The following is a 16,838-nucleotide window of genomic DNA, read 5'->3' as shown; positions in this document are numbered from 1 at the left end:
ATGCCAACGAAAGGGTTTTGATCGCGCTACTCGAGCGATGCATAAGGAGGCTTTCAGCAACTAAAAAATAGCTTTCAAGATAGCCTTCAAACCATTTCGACAGCTCCTTCATCTCTAAACATTGGGTGGTTTAATAACCTTCAACTCAAAACCAATAGTTTTTTTTTTTTTTTTTTTTTGTTCTCTAACCTCTTTGAAATACCTGTCCGGTCTCTAAATTTTCATAGTAACTCTTCAATTTATTTTTTCTTTGAATTTGATCCATGTTATTTTGATTACTATTTATTTTATTTGAAGTCATTTATAAAATATTTTTTTCCTATAAAATTTTAAAATACAAGATTATTCTTGAGTATTAGGCATTATATTATTTTATTCTAGGTTCATTGAGTATTTTTACTATATAAAATATGAAATTACTAATCTAACCTCTCATATAATTTGTAAAAAACAATTATATATAATTTGTCAAGAATAATTGTGTTATAATGAAAAGATCACCTGCCCTCAATATCTAGTTCAAAGCATTTTTTTTTTCTTTAAGAGTAATTTTATAATTATACTACTGCATTGAATAATAATTTGTATCTAAAGCTACAGTAACCCCTTTTTTTGATGATAATAATGATTACATTCTTATATTTGGTCGGGTAATTTTTAAAACTATAATATAATTAATCATTTAAATTATAATAACTTATTACATTACAAGCATTACATAAAAAAAGTGAAGTAATGAACCGTTACATGATGAAGAGTAATGTTACAAGGACCTGATTGCAATTTTCTTTTATCATAAACTGAATTATAAATTTTATAAAGTACACGGATTAAAAGAATAATAACTCATTACTTTACAAGCATTGCATAAGAAAGTTACGTGATGAACCATTACACGATGAAGGGTAATCTTACGAAGACATGCTTGCAAAACAATATCCCAGAGACTGAGTTATAAGTTTTATAAAGTACAAGGACAAAAATAAATTTCTAATAAAGACCAATTTATAAATAAAAATAGAATTTAGGAACGAAAATAATTTTTCAAAAACTACAAGGACTAAAATAACACTGTGATCTTCTACATTACATTTCTAAAAGTTCTGCAACCAAATAAAAAAAATATAATAAATATTTCAATTCCATTCCATTATATTATAAATTTGTTTTATAATTATCAAACTCAGTATCACCTGGTGAATCAATCAACATGGTAGCTTTGCGAAAACCAGGTTTTATTTCAAATTATTTTTTATATTTACCTAACAAAACTCAGACAGCCTGATATGTTGATCAACAGCCCCAATAGCATGACTAAATCCCCATCGAATAAAAAAAAAATGACATCTTTTAAAACAAGAAACCCGAACCGAGTCAGCTCTCTATCTTTTAAAATGATAGTCAAATTAGCATAATTACGCGTGAATTGATCAAATGCCTTGGTAACCAGAAACCTGAACCGAGTCAGCTCTCTATCGAACTCTTAACAACTATAATTTGACCACATTTTTTACAACTAAATGCATCTCACAACCGAACATATCTTAAATTCTTAATAGGGGAAGAGGATTGAAAATGTACGAAAAATCCATGAAATGGTATGTGTTTTATAAATGATGCAGAATACTTTTTAACAAATTTGCTTATATTAAAATATATTTTTTTTAATTTTTAACATTTATACATCAAAATTATAAAAATAAACACTTAAAATGTTCTACAGTCTAGAGACCAAATCAGGTAAGCTGCTTCTGCATTATAAGAACAGTACAGCTCAGAAATTTTTTATGACCCTATGCCACCATCAATGGTATCCATGATGCGAGCACGCAGGCTCCATGGAGAAAAACGTTAAATGCTCACTTCGCATATTACATGAGCAGTACATTCAATAAGTTTCGATTGACAAGTTCGGGTTTTAACTATAACTTAATAAAGATGCCTCTATTAACAACTTCACTACAGGATGACAGCGTTAGCAAAGCAAACATCTATAGAAGTAGCATACTCGATTTACCACAATTGCCCAGAATGCATGCATACCGGCAGAAGAGTGTCGGACATCAACAATGGTCCCCGGACTTGCCCGGGTAAGCAAATAGCTCAAGACAGGCATTCTAGTTCTTGAATAGCAAAATATTCCAAAGAAAATACACATATTACAACAATCCAAATCATAAAAACTCATTACTATCAAGTATCAACATGGGTTTATAGCTGCTGCATGATATGCAAAGATGCCCTGTACATGACACTAATATCATTGCGTAGACAAACAATAATGTCATTGATTTGTAATTGACCAAGAAACCAAAAAAAAACACAGAATTGAAGATTACGGAACCTGTCTATGTTTGGAAAAGAACTTTAAAACAAAACCATTTTTAAGCCAATGACAAAAAGCTCTTGACAAAACCATAACATCTGAAGCATTCAAAGGGAAATATCAGATTACACTGATCTATCTAAACATGCAACAGGATAGCAAATAATTAAACCTACCATCAACAGTGACCCGTCGGATCAACACTAGGAAACATCATAAGAATCAAAACTCATCTAAAAAACTTCTATTTTATCTAGAAGCACCATCAGGTCATGAAGATAAAAATGCATGATTCTCTAACAAGTCTTACATTCACCAATAAAATATTTATAACGACAAAAAACTGCAATGGTGCAAAAATTGTACTCTTTAAACCAATAAAAGCAGCAGAGGACTTGTGCATTCTGAAAGGAGCTCCTAATCAAACAAGCTGAATCCCATGTCTTCATCCTCACTTTCCTCCTTAACTGGTTCCTGTAAAATTCATAAAACAAATCACACAACAGTTAGAAATATCAAGTACCTCAAACAACCACCAACCAATTCAACAAATCCGATTTGTTCCTTTCTTCTCACCTTCTTCTCCTCAGTGGCGGGAGCAGCGGCAGCGGCAGGTGCACCACCAGCTGGGGCAGCAACAGCAACAGCAGCACCACCACCAGAGCCAACATTCATGATGAGGTCCTCAATGTTGCGCTTCTCAGCAAGCTTAGCAAATAAGCCTGGCCAGTAAGATTCAATTTGCACATTGGCTGCTTTCACCAATGTTGCAATCTTTTCTGCCTATTAGCAATAGTTAAAGAATCCAAGAAATCCAAAATCACAAACCCTAAAAACTTAAAAAAAAACCGGATAGCAATAGTATTATTTATCTAGTTTTTGAAGGATACAGTGATGGAGATGTTCTCATCAAAGAGAATAAGAGCAGCGTAAGTGCAAGCAAGCTCGCTACTGGACATCTTTCTTTAACTATGAAAATCATCAAAGAAAATATAAGAAATCAACAGACAAAATTTCCACAATTATCAATTTAAACACAGAAAAGTAGAACGGTCACATCCATCCATCTATCTATAAATAAAGAGCGTAAATAATTTTGATTTTCAGAAGAAATCAGGAGCTTTTACCTTATGAAAATAAGATCTGAGATGGGTTGCTTCTGTCTGTGCCCTAACCTTCGCCTGCGCTGCTGCAACACAGAATAGTATCTAGGGTTTGGTAATCAGAGCGAGAGAGGAGTATTAGAAGCAGTCTGAGGCGGGCTTGAGTGTTTTACGGGGCTCGGAGTTATAAAGGCTAGGCCCATTATGTAATACCCGCATGGTGATAGATTATATTTTCACTCCCATATATTCAGTTATGTTACACTTCAACCCATGTATTGTAAATATTCAATATCAGCCCTTATGTTTCCAAAAGTTCGTACTCCGTTGACCCACGAAGAGCCCGTTCGGTATTGGTTCGCAGCAAGCGCCACAGGCTTAACTTCTTTTAACAATGGCTTTCCGACTTTTCTGATGAGGGAAAATTACAAACTAGTCGAACAAGTTTGTTTCTCATCCTCAACACGAATACTTTTGGAAATATGTTAGATGTAAAATTTCTTCAACTAAATTACATTAATATTCATGGAAGTTTGAGCACTTTCCCAAGATTTTGATATGGTCATGTTGGCATGGATTCGCTGTGAGATCCATACCAAATCACGTATGCTTGAGGAAGTTGGTGGTTCTTGATCTATTTGGGGCTGTTTGGCACTGTGGTCCAACCGGTTTTTTGCAAAATTTCAATTTTTTTTGTTAAAATTGAGTGTGGTTTGTACTTTCTAGATCATTTTGATGTGTTGATATCAAAAATAATTTTTAAAAAATAAAAAAATATTATTGGCATGTTTTTCGGCACGAAAAGCTATTTGAAAAGCAATCGCTATCACACTTCCAAACACCCTCTAGTTGATGCTTGGAAAGGCAAACCGGTATGTATATAGTCTCTCTCTGTAGCTATCTCTCTCATTTTTAATTGATAACAACTAAATTCATGTATTTTTGCAATTTCTTTCAAAATTGAAAGTTCTCGACTTCCGTCACTTGCATGATCTCATAAGAATCCCAGACTTCTTGGTCTCCCAACCCTTGAAAAGCTAATACTTGAAGACTGCATTCGTTTGGCTCAAATTCACAAATCTATTGGTGATTTACAAAAATTATTAATCTTAAATCTAAGAAATTGTACGAATCTTATGAAGCTTTCAGAAAATGAGATTTAATTCACATCAAGAGCTGGTTTAAGGGTTGCTCAAATCTTGTCAACCATTTAAGAATCCTAAGAGCGTGTTTGGCAGTATGGTAGCGATTGTTTTTCTAATAACTTTTCGTGCCGAAATGCATTCTAATGATGTTTTTTTATTTTTTTAAAATTATTTTTGACATCAGCACATCAAAACTATCCAAAAAATATAAATCACACTTAATTTTAACAAAAAAAAAAAAAAAGAAACTGAACCGTGTTTCCAAACATAGTGTAATTCATGCATGGTTCAAAAGCGACAAATCCTTCTTGCATGATTTGAAAGAAAAAGGAAATAACATTGTTGTGCTTGATACGGAAAGGATAAAAAAGAGAGGTTCTTTCAAGTATAAAATAGGTGGCCAATGTTTCATCGTGAGCTAGACTGATTTTTTTATAATATAAAAAATATATAAAGAAAGTAATTTTTAAAAGTTGTTGATGTATTTAAAAAAATATATTATAATTTGAGTCATAGACCTTATTAGGTCTAATAAAATAATTTTATTTAAATATATGATAGAAAATATAATGGTATTAAATGAACCAAATTTAAAAACAAAAACATGATAAAGATGGTTAGAAGAAAATGAATGCATGTCAAAAGAAAAAAAAATACAAAAATTTATATTCTAAAATAACTCAGTATTAAAACAAAAATATAAAAATAAAATAATAAAATAAAATATCTTAAATCAATCAGAGGTATCATAATAAATTTATAATACGGGTTATAAAACTAAACTAATATGATGTAAAGCAAATTGGAAATACTACTAAGGTTTTTTAATATTGTAAAAACCGACGACCAAAAATAAGAAATGGTGTCAAACGGTGCTTTGCCTTGATATCCTTGAAAGGAGAAAATAATTATCTTTTTCCCCTCAAAACTCGTCTTGTTTTACCCGGAAACTGGCTACACCTTGGTTTTTCTGGTGGTGTCGATCTATATATCTTGTTTTCCTTTTAATTATTATGTTTATTGTCCTTATACCTTCTTTACTGCTTTCTGCATCCATAAAATCTGTTTTCCTCTCAATTATTTATGAAGAAAAATTTTGCCGCTTTATTTGCTTTCAAGATAATGAATTCCAAGGAAAGGCTCTTCCTTCTGAAAGAGAGTTTTTCTGGCAACAAAACAAAAAATTAGAAAACAATTCCATATCAAAAGGGAAAAATCTTTCTTTTCTTATACTCCAACGTCTGGTCTAAACTAATACAGAACAAGTAAATTCAAGTTATCCATACAACTCCAAGGCACCATCATGCAAAAGAAGGATACATGGAAACAGGAAAGAGGTGCTAGCACCAATTCTGAGCTTCAGGAGCTCTTGAATATTGAAGGATCTAACTTGTCAAGAGAGAAGGTGGAAATCAGACTGGACATCTAACAGAACAAAACTCATGTAAATGACAGATGCTCTAACATTGGCTATGAACAACTGCTAAGTAGTTGATTAAATGTCTGACAGCTAAATCTACATCAACCATATTGCAACGTACAGAAGTTACCCAGGAGTTCCACACAGAAAGTTGAGGTAGCTTATATCCTGGCTGACCATCTCCTCTAACCACGTAACACCTTTACATTGCCTGCGCATGGAGCAAAGACCCTTGAAAGCATATTGTAGGTATCGGCAGGTGGCCAGTATGATTTAATAAACATCTCTTCCAAAACCTTACTTGCTTCTGATAGAACTGATATGCAAGAGCACTTTGATGAATACTGAATTGTATAGCATACGAAGAATGAACAATTATTTCGCATTATATAGCCTTTACAATGCTGCAGGGTAACTGATAACTGCTGCCCCCGTGATTCAAGGAATCAGTTTATTGTTAGCTAAAGATTGAATATTAACAAACTTACCTGACTTAATTAGCTGCCAGCTAGACTAACTTACTAACAACTTTAACAGACTTGCTAACAGTAATGCTGACAGTTATTGACTACTTCTCAACAGCTTCAACGAACATGCCATCTCAACAAAGTCCATCCAATAAAATGCCATAATTAAGTTTCCTGGTTGGCAACACAGCCCACCTGCTCAGCCATCTTTTTCAAGTATCCGACAGCGATTGCAGAATTCCCTGCGTCGCTTAAGCCTTTCAATAAGACAATATACGTTCAACCTTACAGTTACATTAATGGCTTCACCGCCCCTACTACCTTTTCTTCACAATGCGGTGACCTTCGCTTCATAAGCCCTAAGTGATGGTCTTTATAGCCTCTCTCTTGAGTTTTATCTAGCACTTTACCAGTCTGACCAGTCTTGCCTTCACGGTAAAGATCAACAGCCATCGCCGAATAACCACCCAAACGGGGAACTCCACCTCTGATTAGAGAATTCATTAATCAAACGCTTAGTGGGTTTCATATCTTCACCATTATTGCACTGACTAAGATCAAGACGATCCCGGCATCGCTTAGGTGCCTTCACCCCCTTCATTAGGATCTTACCGAGGATTTCCAAGGCGTCTTCAACCTGCCCGATATCACATAAAGCATCCAAAAGTGTACTATATACCACAATATCCTCATTCCTCACCGCTCCCCTTTTGAGATATCCTCCAGAACGTGGAATATAACAAATGCGTGGCCTCATTTAGCCTCCCATCTTCGCACAACTATCCGTGTTCGGACGGGATCTTGATAATCCATCTCTTGCAAGGCTTGGTTGCAAGGTGATTACGCTGACAAACAGCATCCAATAGCAGGTTCAGGCCATGAATGCGAGACTTCACTTCCCACCCACGAGTTCTCCAAGAAAATACGGTGAGCTGCCTCAAGTTTTGATTCCTTCACCAATATATGCAGAAGGGTATTGAAAGATTCAGTCCAGTTTACGGCCCGGGTTTCCAAGGATGCCAATCATGGTGGCATACACAGGACCATTGTGACGATAGCTGGGGCATTTGTCTTTCGCTTACTTGAAAATCTGCAACGCTGTTAATGGATTTTCTGGCTCCTCAAAATCTGAGAGATCTAGTTGTGTTGTGTTAGAAGCCCCGGGCATCTTACGTCCAAAATTTAGTTTGTATCTACAGAAAAATTAACATTTAGTTTGACATTGAACTACAAGGAAAAAAAGACCAGGATTATGTTATAGCATAAGCAAAAGAAAGACAACTAGAATCACTAATTTTTGCAGAGTCTAAAATGGTGGCCTTCCGAAGAAGATAAATAATTTTGTTAAATTATCAGAACAGGGGCAAGCAAGAAAAAAGAAATGCACTTAATGTTAATCATTTGACCAGCAATTTCAATGAGACCTTCAAATCAATTTAACGCTAGGCAAATTAAAGCTAACAAGGCGGCTATATATAAAATTAAATATGGGCTGAAAGCCATGAAAGGAAGTACATTAAACTTTTTTTTAAAGAGAATGATATCCTGTTAAGAGTATGGAATTGTATTTAGATGTATTTAAAAAGTATATTTAATTTAAAAAAATTTAAATTAATATTTTTTATGTTTTTTTTAATATTTTAATATGGTGATAAAAAAGATAAAAAAAATATATTTTAATATATTTTTAAATCAAAAACATTTTAAACTACATTATCAATCAAATACCACCAACATAACATGAAATGATTATCTAAAATAAAATCTATAATTTAATAGAGAGTCCAAAAGAAGAAGAAAAAAGTGATAAATAATCTATTTAATTAAGATGTGAAACACATAACGCTAATAATAAAAGTTTAAAATTAAAAATTTTATTTAATTTATATAGTTATTAATATAATAATTACTAAAATTTATAATATCATTAATTTTAAGATTTATAGAATTACACGAAGTGAAAGAAGCTAGTCAGGATAATTATATTAGTAATTAAAAATAAAAGGTGAAACACAATTGTACTCTACTTCAACCGAGCCAATGAAATAGCGGCTTCGAAAGTTTAATTTGGGTGACAGAGATGGTAAGATTCAATTTGTATAAAAAATAGCAGGCAGCGAAGAGCAGAAGGCTCCAGGACAGATATCTGTTAAGGAATCCATTGAGGTCGCTTGTCTTCGATTTTCATGTTACCGTTACGCTGCCGTTTAGAGAAAATAGACCTATTAAAACTTGAGGGAATGAATGGCATTGTTTTCTTATGAAAAGGGAAAGGCGTCGTTTTTGACGGTCAGCCCAGTCAATAAGAGGCGGTCAAAGGAAAAACCAACGTGAAATGATATATTATTAAAAAAGAAAAAGGAGGACTCGTCACTTGGTATAAATCCAGATAAAGGAAGCAAACATTAATCGCTCGCTCGCTCCAATTTCTCCATTGCTGCACCTCGCGATTGGACAAGAGGTGCGCTCTCTCTCTCTCTCTAGGTGTGTAGGTAGGTGGATCTCATCAATCTTTTCGTATGCGTGTGTATCTGTCTGGTTATGCGTTTAATTCCAATCGTACAATCTTTTCTTTTAATTTGAAGATTCTATATGAATCCTAGAATTTTTAAAATTATAAATCTTCATCTTAATAGAAAATCGATGACTTTCGAAATTTTTTCTTCTTTTCGAGGGCGCTGATTGCTTGGTGTTGATTTTCAAATGAAAATGAATGAATTGCTGTTGTTAGAATTTAGAGTAATTCGACCTCAAAATTTAGGATAAAATGGTTTTAATTAAAAAAAGAAAACGGGTATTGGATATATGTGACCGGATTGGAGGAAAATGATAGACAAGTTATTGGGGAGGCTTATTGGTATAATCTTTTGATGCATTTTCCACTCGAGGATGTGTCTGTATGATGGTAGTTTGCAGTTGTTTCGGGGCTAGATCTGCTCTTTAGGAGTTTTGTTTGAAGAGCAGGTCCTGATGTGTTTAGATTTGCAGAGCCGTTTTTTCTTGTTTCGTAGGTGCTGAACAAGTATGTTTGTTATATTGTGTTTTTTTTTTTTTTAATTATTATTATTGGATAATATGCTTGTCATGTAACACTTGGTGTGTTAGCGTTCTTTCAAATAAATTTTTTTTTTTGGATATTGCTGCTTTAAATAAAAACATTCATTCAGCTTAGATTTCTGTTGGATAGGTTTTCAATTGTTTTGTTCCTGTATGTAGTGGCTGCATCATATACCCAAATACTCAAGGAAGCTCGGAGGTTAAGGAGTTTGACAGACCCATGAGACTAGCTTCTTGTCTAGTTACTCTAGAATGCTTGATATAGATATTCTTACTGAACTTTCTTTTAGCATGACATGATGTTGCTGTTTTGGATTAACTAAGTAAATCTAAAATTTTTCAAATTACTAAGAGCTTGATGCAACTTCAAAATGACTGTCCAGCGTTAGCCTGCAAGCACCCTTTGTTTCACGCTTTGTAGCCATTGTACGCCCTATCCTTTTTTGTTATAGTTTGCTCATCTATTTGAATCAGATGGGAGCCCCATTTTGATTGATTGAGCTGGATAGTCTTCATTTTCTAAGCTTATACCTCCTCTATGGATCAGCTCTGTACTGACATCTGCTTTGCTGACTACAACACAGATAATAATTGATTAAAACAGCGGAAGTTGAGGAGTAAGATAGAGAGATGGCCAGGAATGATACCAGGCAAGTTAGGACAAGTGGGAGCAAAAGGAATGAATCAGCACTGGCTCGAGTAACGAATAAGGTCTTTGCCTTTGCACGCTTTGCAGAATTTGAGATCTTCTTCGTTCTCTTCTTTCTCATTGCTTTTTTCTTCTTCAAGAATCTCACGTCTAGGCCTGAGTACAACCAAATCCTTGTAAAGAAGCCTGGCGGTGCTGACTTCTGGCCTTACTAGGAAGGCATTGGAAGAGTGGCTTATTGTAGCCACCCCACCCCCTCTTGATTTGCCGAGGGTTTAGATGTCCTCTTGATTTTCCGAGGGTTTAGTTGTTCTGTCATAGATTTTGCTCTGGTGCTACCATATGTTATGCTGTATGATAATTTCTGTAACATTTCTTTTCAAGAAAAATACTGTTCACTTCTTCAAATTGGATGTTTTATAAGGAAGGAAATTGTTTGAGCTTTGACACAAATTATAGTATTTCAAGAAGCTTGGTTACTCGTTCCAGTATTTATACACAAATACCAGATTTTAGGTGTGTCAGCCAGCTTTTATTGAAGCTATCAGCTACGTATAGAGATGGCATTTTCTGGCGGTTATTGAGATGTAAAAACCAAAGTCATTGCATGAATGTGTAGATTTCAAGTAGAGGATGGCATTTGAATTTGCAACTTCTACGTGATTTGATAAGAACAGAAGAACCTGTCCTCATTAGCCATTGACACATAACTTCTATGTGATTTGATGTGTGCATTATCCATATCACTGATCTTATTTTAAATTCGTCTCATCATCAATTGTTTAGCAGAAACTTCTCCACATACTTTGCAATCGAATTCCAAATGTCACAGCCATGCTATGCAGACCCGCATGCCCAACTTTGAAACAGAAAAGGTACCCACTTCCATTCGACTCCCCTTGGATTCCAAACACATACCCCAAAAGATGTGATCGTGCAAAAGAAGGGATTTGAATAAGAAATGAAATGCCGAATGAAAACGAAAGATGAAATGTAAAAGAGATGATTGTCAGTAAACAGGGGGGGAAAAGAGAGAGGGAGAGGCACAATCCTCTTTTCCCCAACTAATGTTCTGATCCTATTATAAAAAAGTAATCAATCATGAGTAATTAACAAGTAATAAAGGTACAAGTTAATGACCGAGTTGTTCTTAGCCCAACTTTCTTGTTGACCAAGATGGGTTCAAAGATACAAAACCAATCTTTAAACCCTGATTACTGCCGAATATAAACAAGAGTATGCTGTCGGATGCTCTCTGCTTCCAAGACATGATAATCTGCTGATTAGTATCTGAGTAGAATCCAAAGCCAATATTGGATCCACCTTATGCTAATACATAAAATGAATATGATTTCTCCTCCTAATTATTGTTAACAACTACTGGAGCCTCCCTAGTGTCCTAGACCGAAAAAGTATAACGATGAAGTTGATAGCGTTGGGGGGCTTGAATAATTGAAGAGTTAGTGGAGTGAGCTTTTGTATCTCAGATGCCTTTTTCCATGAAATGGAACAATCTTGGATCCTTCTGTTGCTATGCTAGCTGATGATCAGGCGTAATCCTCCTTTTCAATCAGTGACTTGAAAGAATATTTTCCTTATTCTTTTTTTTTCCCATCATTTTTTCTAGGTCCGCGATTTGTGGATGCTGTCCGTCTTTTGAAAGGACAATGAATTATGTTCCAAACTTATTCGGTTGATGAATTTTGTTCAGTAGCTGCTCCAGAGGCTTTCAAAGCACCTGGTCCTGTTCCCACCACCACTGTAGTCGCCGTTGGTGCTGCCACTGCTGTTGATGTTGTAGTCGTAGTCGTAGTCATTGTGGCTGTTGCACCTGTTGCAAAATTACATTCAAATTATCCTGTCATTTGCCTTTCGTCGTTGAGTAAAGCATAAAATGAATAAATTTGCTGCATGAATGAAGTTAGGGAAATTATTAGAGTGGTCACCTGCAGTAGTAGTCGCCATTGCAATAGAAGAAGGAAGTGATAAGGTTGCTGTAGATCCATGTTGTTGAGGTAAATAAGGGTACTGTACCATTTGGGGATATTGAATTCCAAAACCATGTGCTTGGCTACTCTGTGCATACTGAGTATAGAATGGGTAGAGATTGTGTGGGAACATCCCTGGTGTTCCTGGTGCCCCTCCAGTAGTATAGTAAGGTGAGAATTGCTGCCCTCCGTAAACACCGTAATAGCTCTGCAAACGAGGCCATAAAACAGTGGTCAAACAACGCAGATAAAATTAGAAGCACCAGACAGTCAATATTTATGCAAGTATATCATGCCATTACTGACCAAGGGATACATGGCATCCTGTGAATATCCAGCGTACCTGTGAGATGACAGACGAAGGAAGAGGGAGAATTTACGTGATAAGAATGAACAAGGAATTGAAGGCATATTAGAAGGGGGGGGGATTGATGAAAAATTCCCTTGTGATTTTATATCTGTTACTGTTTTTACTTACCCGTAAGCTGAATAAGGAAATGAGTATTGACCAGAGGGTTGGTAGATGTATGGAGCCGATGAACCAGGAAAAGCAGGTGGAGCCACCAATCCATGTACTGGTCTAAACCGTCCTGTGCCTGCGATTTCATTTTTGTTCTCAAGTAAATACTTTAATCCTCTTGTTCAGTGGATATATATCCACATTTCAGTTTTGCTAGAAGACGAATAGAGTAATTGTAAGCATGTTATAGCTAGCTTGCCACGGTGGGTTAAAAAACTGGAATCTTTACATGTTTTTGGAATGGAAGACAAAAGGGCATTTGCCCCCTTTTTTCGCGTTGTTTCGCGGCACAATGCTGGTTGAATATTCAAGGGATTATTAACTTTTGCAAAGAAAGTGGATATTTATTGAGATTAGCAAAGTATTCTACCAAGTACTTGGCAAGAAATGGAAGAGTGATGACAGAGAAGAGAGAAACGAACCATGTTGAGGAGTTGGCGGACGATTCTTTTGTCCACCAAGTGACGCAAGATTGCAGTTTGCCCTCCTTCCATCAATCACTGGCGATGGGTTTTGACAAGCTCTCACGGCTGCCTCCGGATCCTTGAATGTAACCTGTAAGAAGCAAGAACGAAGACCCACCATCATAAACAAATCATGCAGTGGGAGGAAAAAAGGAAAAATATGCCCCTTGCAAAGGATATAAAACAAATAATGGGCTTACAAAGCCATAGCCCTTGGATCTCCCCGTGTTCTTATCTGTGATAACAACAGCCTCCAGGATCTCTCCAAACTGTTCAAAATAACGCCTCATGGTATCTCTTTGTGTCTCCCAAGCCAAACCACCAACAAAGATTTTGGTAAGAGTTGTGTCATTGTACTGCCTCGAATTGCCACCACCCACGGCCATCTGAAAGGGCCGATTTTGAGCCATGATGATACAAAATATTGTTCACGGTAGAACCAATACAGAAAAAAGCACCAAATAAAACAAGGAGGAGAGAAATTTAATAAACGAACTACCCTTCAGCCAGAGCAAAAATCAACCACCCCCAAGGAAGACCAAATAAAGAGGGAAATAGGAAGAGAAGGTATAAAAAAAAAAAAAAAGCCAGAAAGAGCCGTTTGTTTTGATGATGATCGCATCAATCAACAAAACAAGCACTCTTTCTTTTCTACGCGCACAAAACACTCGTGTGCCTATCTATGTTTCTGTCCGTTTTTCTTCTTCTCGTTCTTGTTCTTCTACTAATTGTTTTTCTAATGCTTTATCTGCCACTTTTTCACAACCACAGCTCCTCAGATTCCTCAACAACGATGCCCGTAACGAGAAAATCATTACTGTTAAAGGGGGAGAGAGAGAAACAAGCGAAGAGAAACCCTTTCATGAAATATTTACTATATTTATGTACACGAAAATAATATATAGCATCAATACATAGAGAGGGAGAGATGATAAAATTAAGAAGGAGAAGAAGGGAAAAGGAGAAGACAAAAAAAGCTGCTAGTGGACACCCACGACGATAGTAGGCAATGTTGTCCAGTGAAAATCTTCAGGATCAAAGACCAACCTTTTTTTGCTGTATCAGCCACTTTCTCTCTCTAATATAATGGGAAAACTACAAATCAGTCCCAGTCTATACAGACATTCACAAATCAGCCTCCAGTCTTCAAAACTTTGCTATTTTTTCCCCAAAGTTGCTTCCTCACACATCTTCACCCCAGTTAACGTCCCCAGTGTTTTGGCGTTAAAAATCTTGCCACCAATAACGTTAACGTTGTTTCACAGAAAGAAATTACAGTGTAACTATAAGATATTATATTGATGGATCCGAAAGTAATTTTAATATTAATCGTGTAATTAAATGTCACGTGATTTTACTTGTAGTTTGTTGTCATTGTTTCCACTAGTGAAATAGCATCGCTATAAAAAAAAAATATGCACAGATCATCTTACTGCCTGCTGTTACTTGTTAATAAACAAGGTCTTGCTAGCATAATCGAATTACTCGGAGAAGGAATGAAGGAGCAGTTTGTGTTATTCCCGTTGTGTTTTTTTGAAAACTTTTAATTTTTTTTTTTATTATTATTATTATTGGTATTTTTAGATTATTGTATTGTTCTAATGTCAAAATTAAATTTTAAAAAATAAAAAAATATATTATTTTAATACATTTCTAAATAAAAATAATTTAAAAAATAATCTTTATCATGATCAAAGACACTGTCTTAGTAGAATTATGCCTCGCACTGCTTTGTGCGCCATACTAATTCTTTCTTAGCATAAAATAGATGATAAGGCCACACTAATGTTTTTAGAAAGTAAGAAAAATTTGAAACTCGAGTAATTAACTAGATTGAGTTCAATGAGCCCAGTTAAATCAATAATATGACTACAAAATAGGAGTGGCATGTTGATTGTCAAAATTAAAAAAAAAAAATCAGATAACCAAATTCATGACATGGTCACAAGAACAAAATAAGCCTAGAGAAAGCAAATCAAGTAAAACAACAAATCTCAATTCTCAAACTCACTCAATATTGAAGGACAATTTTTAAAAAAATAAAAAGCAATCTAAAAAAATAACGGAGTCAACTTGAGTTAATTTGCTAAATTCATAACTCGAAAAATGAAATTAGGATAAATTAATGGAGAGGAATATGGAAAAAAAAATGAAGCCAGATCTCAAACAGACTAAATATTTAAGAATAAAATTAAAAAAAAAATAAAAAAACTAAATTCAACTCATGCTAATTTTTAAAACTCATAACCCCTATTAAGAGTTACCCAATAAAAAATAAATCTAAAAAAATCACAAAACTAAATTTTTAATCACCTATTTTCAATAAAATATATAAGTGTTTTCTCAGTTAACCATACGTTTAACTCAAGAATCAAATTCATCTTTGCGAATTCTTAAAAAAAACAAGAAGAAGAAAAGAAGAGATTCTTAAGATTTGTAAGTTATCTTTTTCTAAAATAAGATCTATACTTTCCATTGTTCAAAATAAACATATCTTCAAAAACCGTATAGAGAAATGATGTTACGTAAATGATTTGTAAATCTGTGTATCAAATGCTATTTGTGACAACTAATAATAATTTTTAGTACGATATAATGTTAGTCTCAAGTGTTCGGTCCAATGATTAAAGAATTTTTAGTACGATTTAAATTTTAAAACCAGCATCTAAGAGATATATTAAATTTTCATGGAGACAAGTTCCGAATGAGAAATTAATCTCAGTTTATATGTAAACTAGCTCAAGAAAAAAAATGATGTTTATAAATCCCAACACAACACCCTGCATTGCCTACAAATAGACACGGAAAAACTATAAGGCTGTTGTAACGTTGATTCGTTCCGGGCAACAAAATAAAAAAGAATCGTGACTGGTTCGTTACAATCTATATAACCTGGGGACTGATATGTAGTTATCCCAAGTAATACTATACATGTCGATATCCTACAGATACTTGCCTGGTGGGTCAGCGTAAACATCTGCTTCGCTGTACTCAACCTTCTACTGCATTTTCTATTTGTGGCATTTGTGGGTCTTCGAGGTATGATACCCTGACCTCCCTGCTTGTTTAATTGGTTCCGTTCCACACCCTCCCTGCAGCCTGCAGCCAGCCGCCTGCAGCCATTCTTTCCCCTAACCGAAAAAGTGGACCATGTGGTTCGGTTTTGTGGGCCAAGGCTTTCTGGCACAGCCTTCTAAATTATTGTAAGAATATCTAGTGGCTGTTGAAGACACTAATTCCCAAATTAATTGATGTGAAAAAGAAAATACTTTTAATAATAAAAAATGTATGTATATGTGCAGTGAAGCGTGCATGTGCGTATACATCAGGGATCCGGTTGCAAAGTGATAGTTAATTCCTTTGTTAATAAATACTTTATTGATAACTAATGAAAAAAAAAGAAGAAGTTTGTGTGTGTAAGAGACATCATGGCGTCAACACCAGTGGTGGAGCTAGGGATAGATGATTGTGAGTAATGCGAGGAGCATGCAAGGCTAACAATAAAAATAAAGTAGAATAAATGGGTCACGAGTGTAATACGTAAACTTTTTATATGGGTTTTTAATTGAAAACTAATAAAGTGATGATGAAATTTATTTTTTCAAGAAAAATTGAGGGGCCATGGACATTAATATTATAGTTTTAAAACCTAAATTCACGGGTCAATTTAAAATCCAACTAATTTGGAGCTAGAATCAT

At 34.8% G+C, this 16,838-nt stretch overlaps 3 protein-coding genes and 1 pseudogene across 6 annotated transcripts; 1 reads left to right on the top strand and 3 right to left on the bottom strand.

Annotated features, from left to right (window-relative positions):
- Positions 1-2,555: 2,555 nt before the first annotated feature.
- LOC118041188 (large ribosomal subunit protein P1y) lies at positions 2,556-3,611 on the bottom strand. The gene is made up of 4 exons (XM_035048407.2): positions 3,454-3,611; positions 3,217-3,295; positions 2,903-3,109; positions 2,556-2,800 (listed from the first exon to the last, which is right to left on the bottom strand). The coding sequence occupies exons 2-4, from the start codon at positions 3,283-3,285 to the stop codon at positions 2,744-2,746; spliced, it is 333 nt and encodes a 110-aa protein (XP_034904298.1). The 5' UTR covers positions 3,286-3,295; positions 3,454-3,611; the 3' UTR covers positions 2,556-2,743.
- Positions 3,612-5,621: 2,010 nt separating this feature from the next.
- On the bottom strand, positions 5,622-9,943 carry LOC118041879 (pentatricopeptide repeat-containing protein At1g05600-like; annotated as a pseudogene).
- LOC118041190 (uncharacterized) lies at positions 8,764-10,620 on the top strand. Of its 4 annotated transcripts, none has more exons than XM_035048409.2 (2): positions 8,764-8,922; positions 10,103-10,620. In XM_035048409.2, the coding sequence occupies exon 2, from the start codon at positions 10,149-10,151 to the stop codon at positions 10,380-10,382; it is 234 nt and encodes a 77-aa protein (XP_034904300.1). In that variant the 5' UTR covers positions 8,764-8,922; positions 10,103-10,148; the 3' UTR covers positions 10,383-10,620. The 4 variants fall into 4 exon arrangements, with proteins under 4 accessions (XP_034904300.1, XP_073260771.1, XP_073260772.1 ...); XM_073404670.1 differs by having other exon boundaries at positions 8,769-8,939; positions 10,101-10,620; XM_073404671.1 differs by having other exon boundaries at positions 8,769-8,945.
- A 623-nt stretch (positions 10,621-11,243) lies between these two features.
- Positions 11,244-13,549, bottom strand: LOC118041189 (uncharacterized). Its single transcript, XM_035048408.2, has 6 exons — positions 13,340-13,549; positions 13,098-13,230; positions 12,634-12,751; positions 12,462-12,498; positions 12,114-12,363; positions 11,244-11,998 (listed from the first exon to the last, which is right to left on the bottom strand). The coding sequence occupies exons 1-6, from the start codon at positions 13,547-13,549 to the stop codon at positions 11,853-11,855; spliced, it is 894 nt and encodes a 297-aa protein (XP_034904299.1). The 3' UTR covers positions 11,244-11,852.
- Between the last annotated feature and the right edge of the window lie 3,289 nt (positions 13,550-16,838).

Source organism: Populus alba, chromosome 14 (assembly GCF_005239225.2).
Source record: "Populus alba chromosome 14, ASM523922v2, whole genome shotgun sequence".
NCBI classification, from domain to species: domain Eukaryota; kingdom Viridiplantae; phylum Streptophyta; class Magnoliopsida; order Malpighiales; family Salicaceae; genus Populus; species Populus alba.
Note: the sequence above shows the minus strand (reverse complement) of the source record. Positions and strands in the feature narration are given on the sequence as shown.

Bases quoted from the DNA above. Each gene is read 5' to 3' on its own strand.
- LOC118041189 (XM_035048408.2), bottom strand. From the start codon at position 13,549: ATGGCTCAAAATCGGCCCTTTCAGATGGCCGTGGGTGGTGGCAATTCG. The intron at 13,231-13,339 runs GTAAGCCCATTA...TGCTTCTTACAG, and splicing joins GATCCAAGGGCTATGGCTTT to GTTACATTCAAGGATCCGGA. The intron at 12,752-13,097 runs GTTCGTTTCTCT...ATGAAATCGCAG, and splicing joins TCCGCCAACTCCTCAACATG to GCACAGGACGGTTTAGACCA.
- LOC118041188 (XM_035048407.2), bottom strand. From the start codon at position 3,285: ATGTCCAGTAGCGAGCTTGCTTGCACTTACGCTGCTCTTATTCTCTTT. The intron at 3,110-3,216 runs GTATCCTTCAAA...TATTGCTAATAG, and splicing joins ATGAGAACATCTCCATCACT to GCAGAAAAGATTGCAACATT. The intron at 2,801-2,902 runs GTGAGAAGAAAG...TGAATTTTACAG, and splicing joins CCGCCACTGAGGAGAAGAAG to GAACCAGTTAAGGAGGAAAG.
- LOC118041190 (XM_035048409.2), top strand. From the start codon at position 10,149: ATGGCCAGGAATGATACCAGGCAAGTTAGGACAAGTGGGAGCAAAAGG.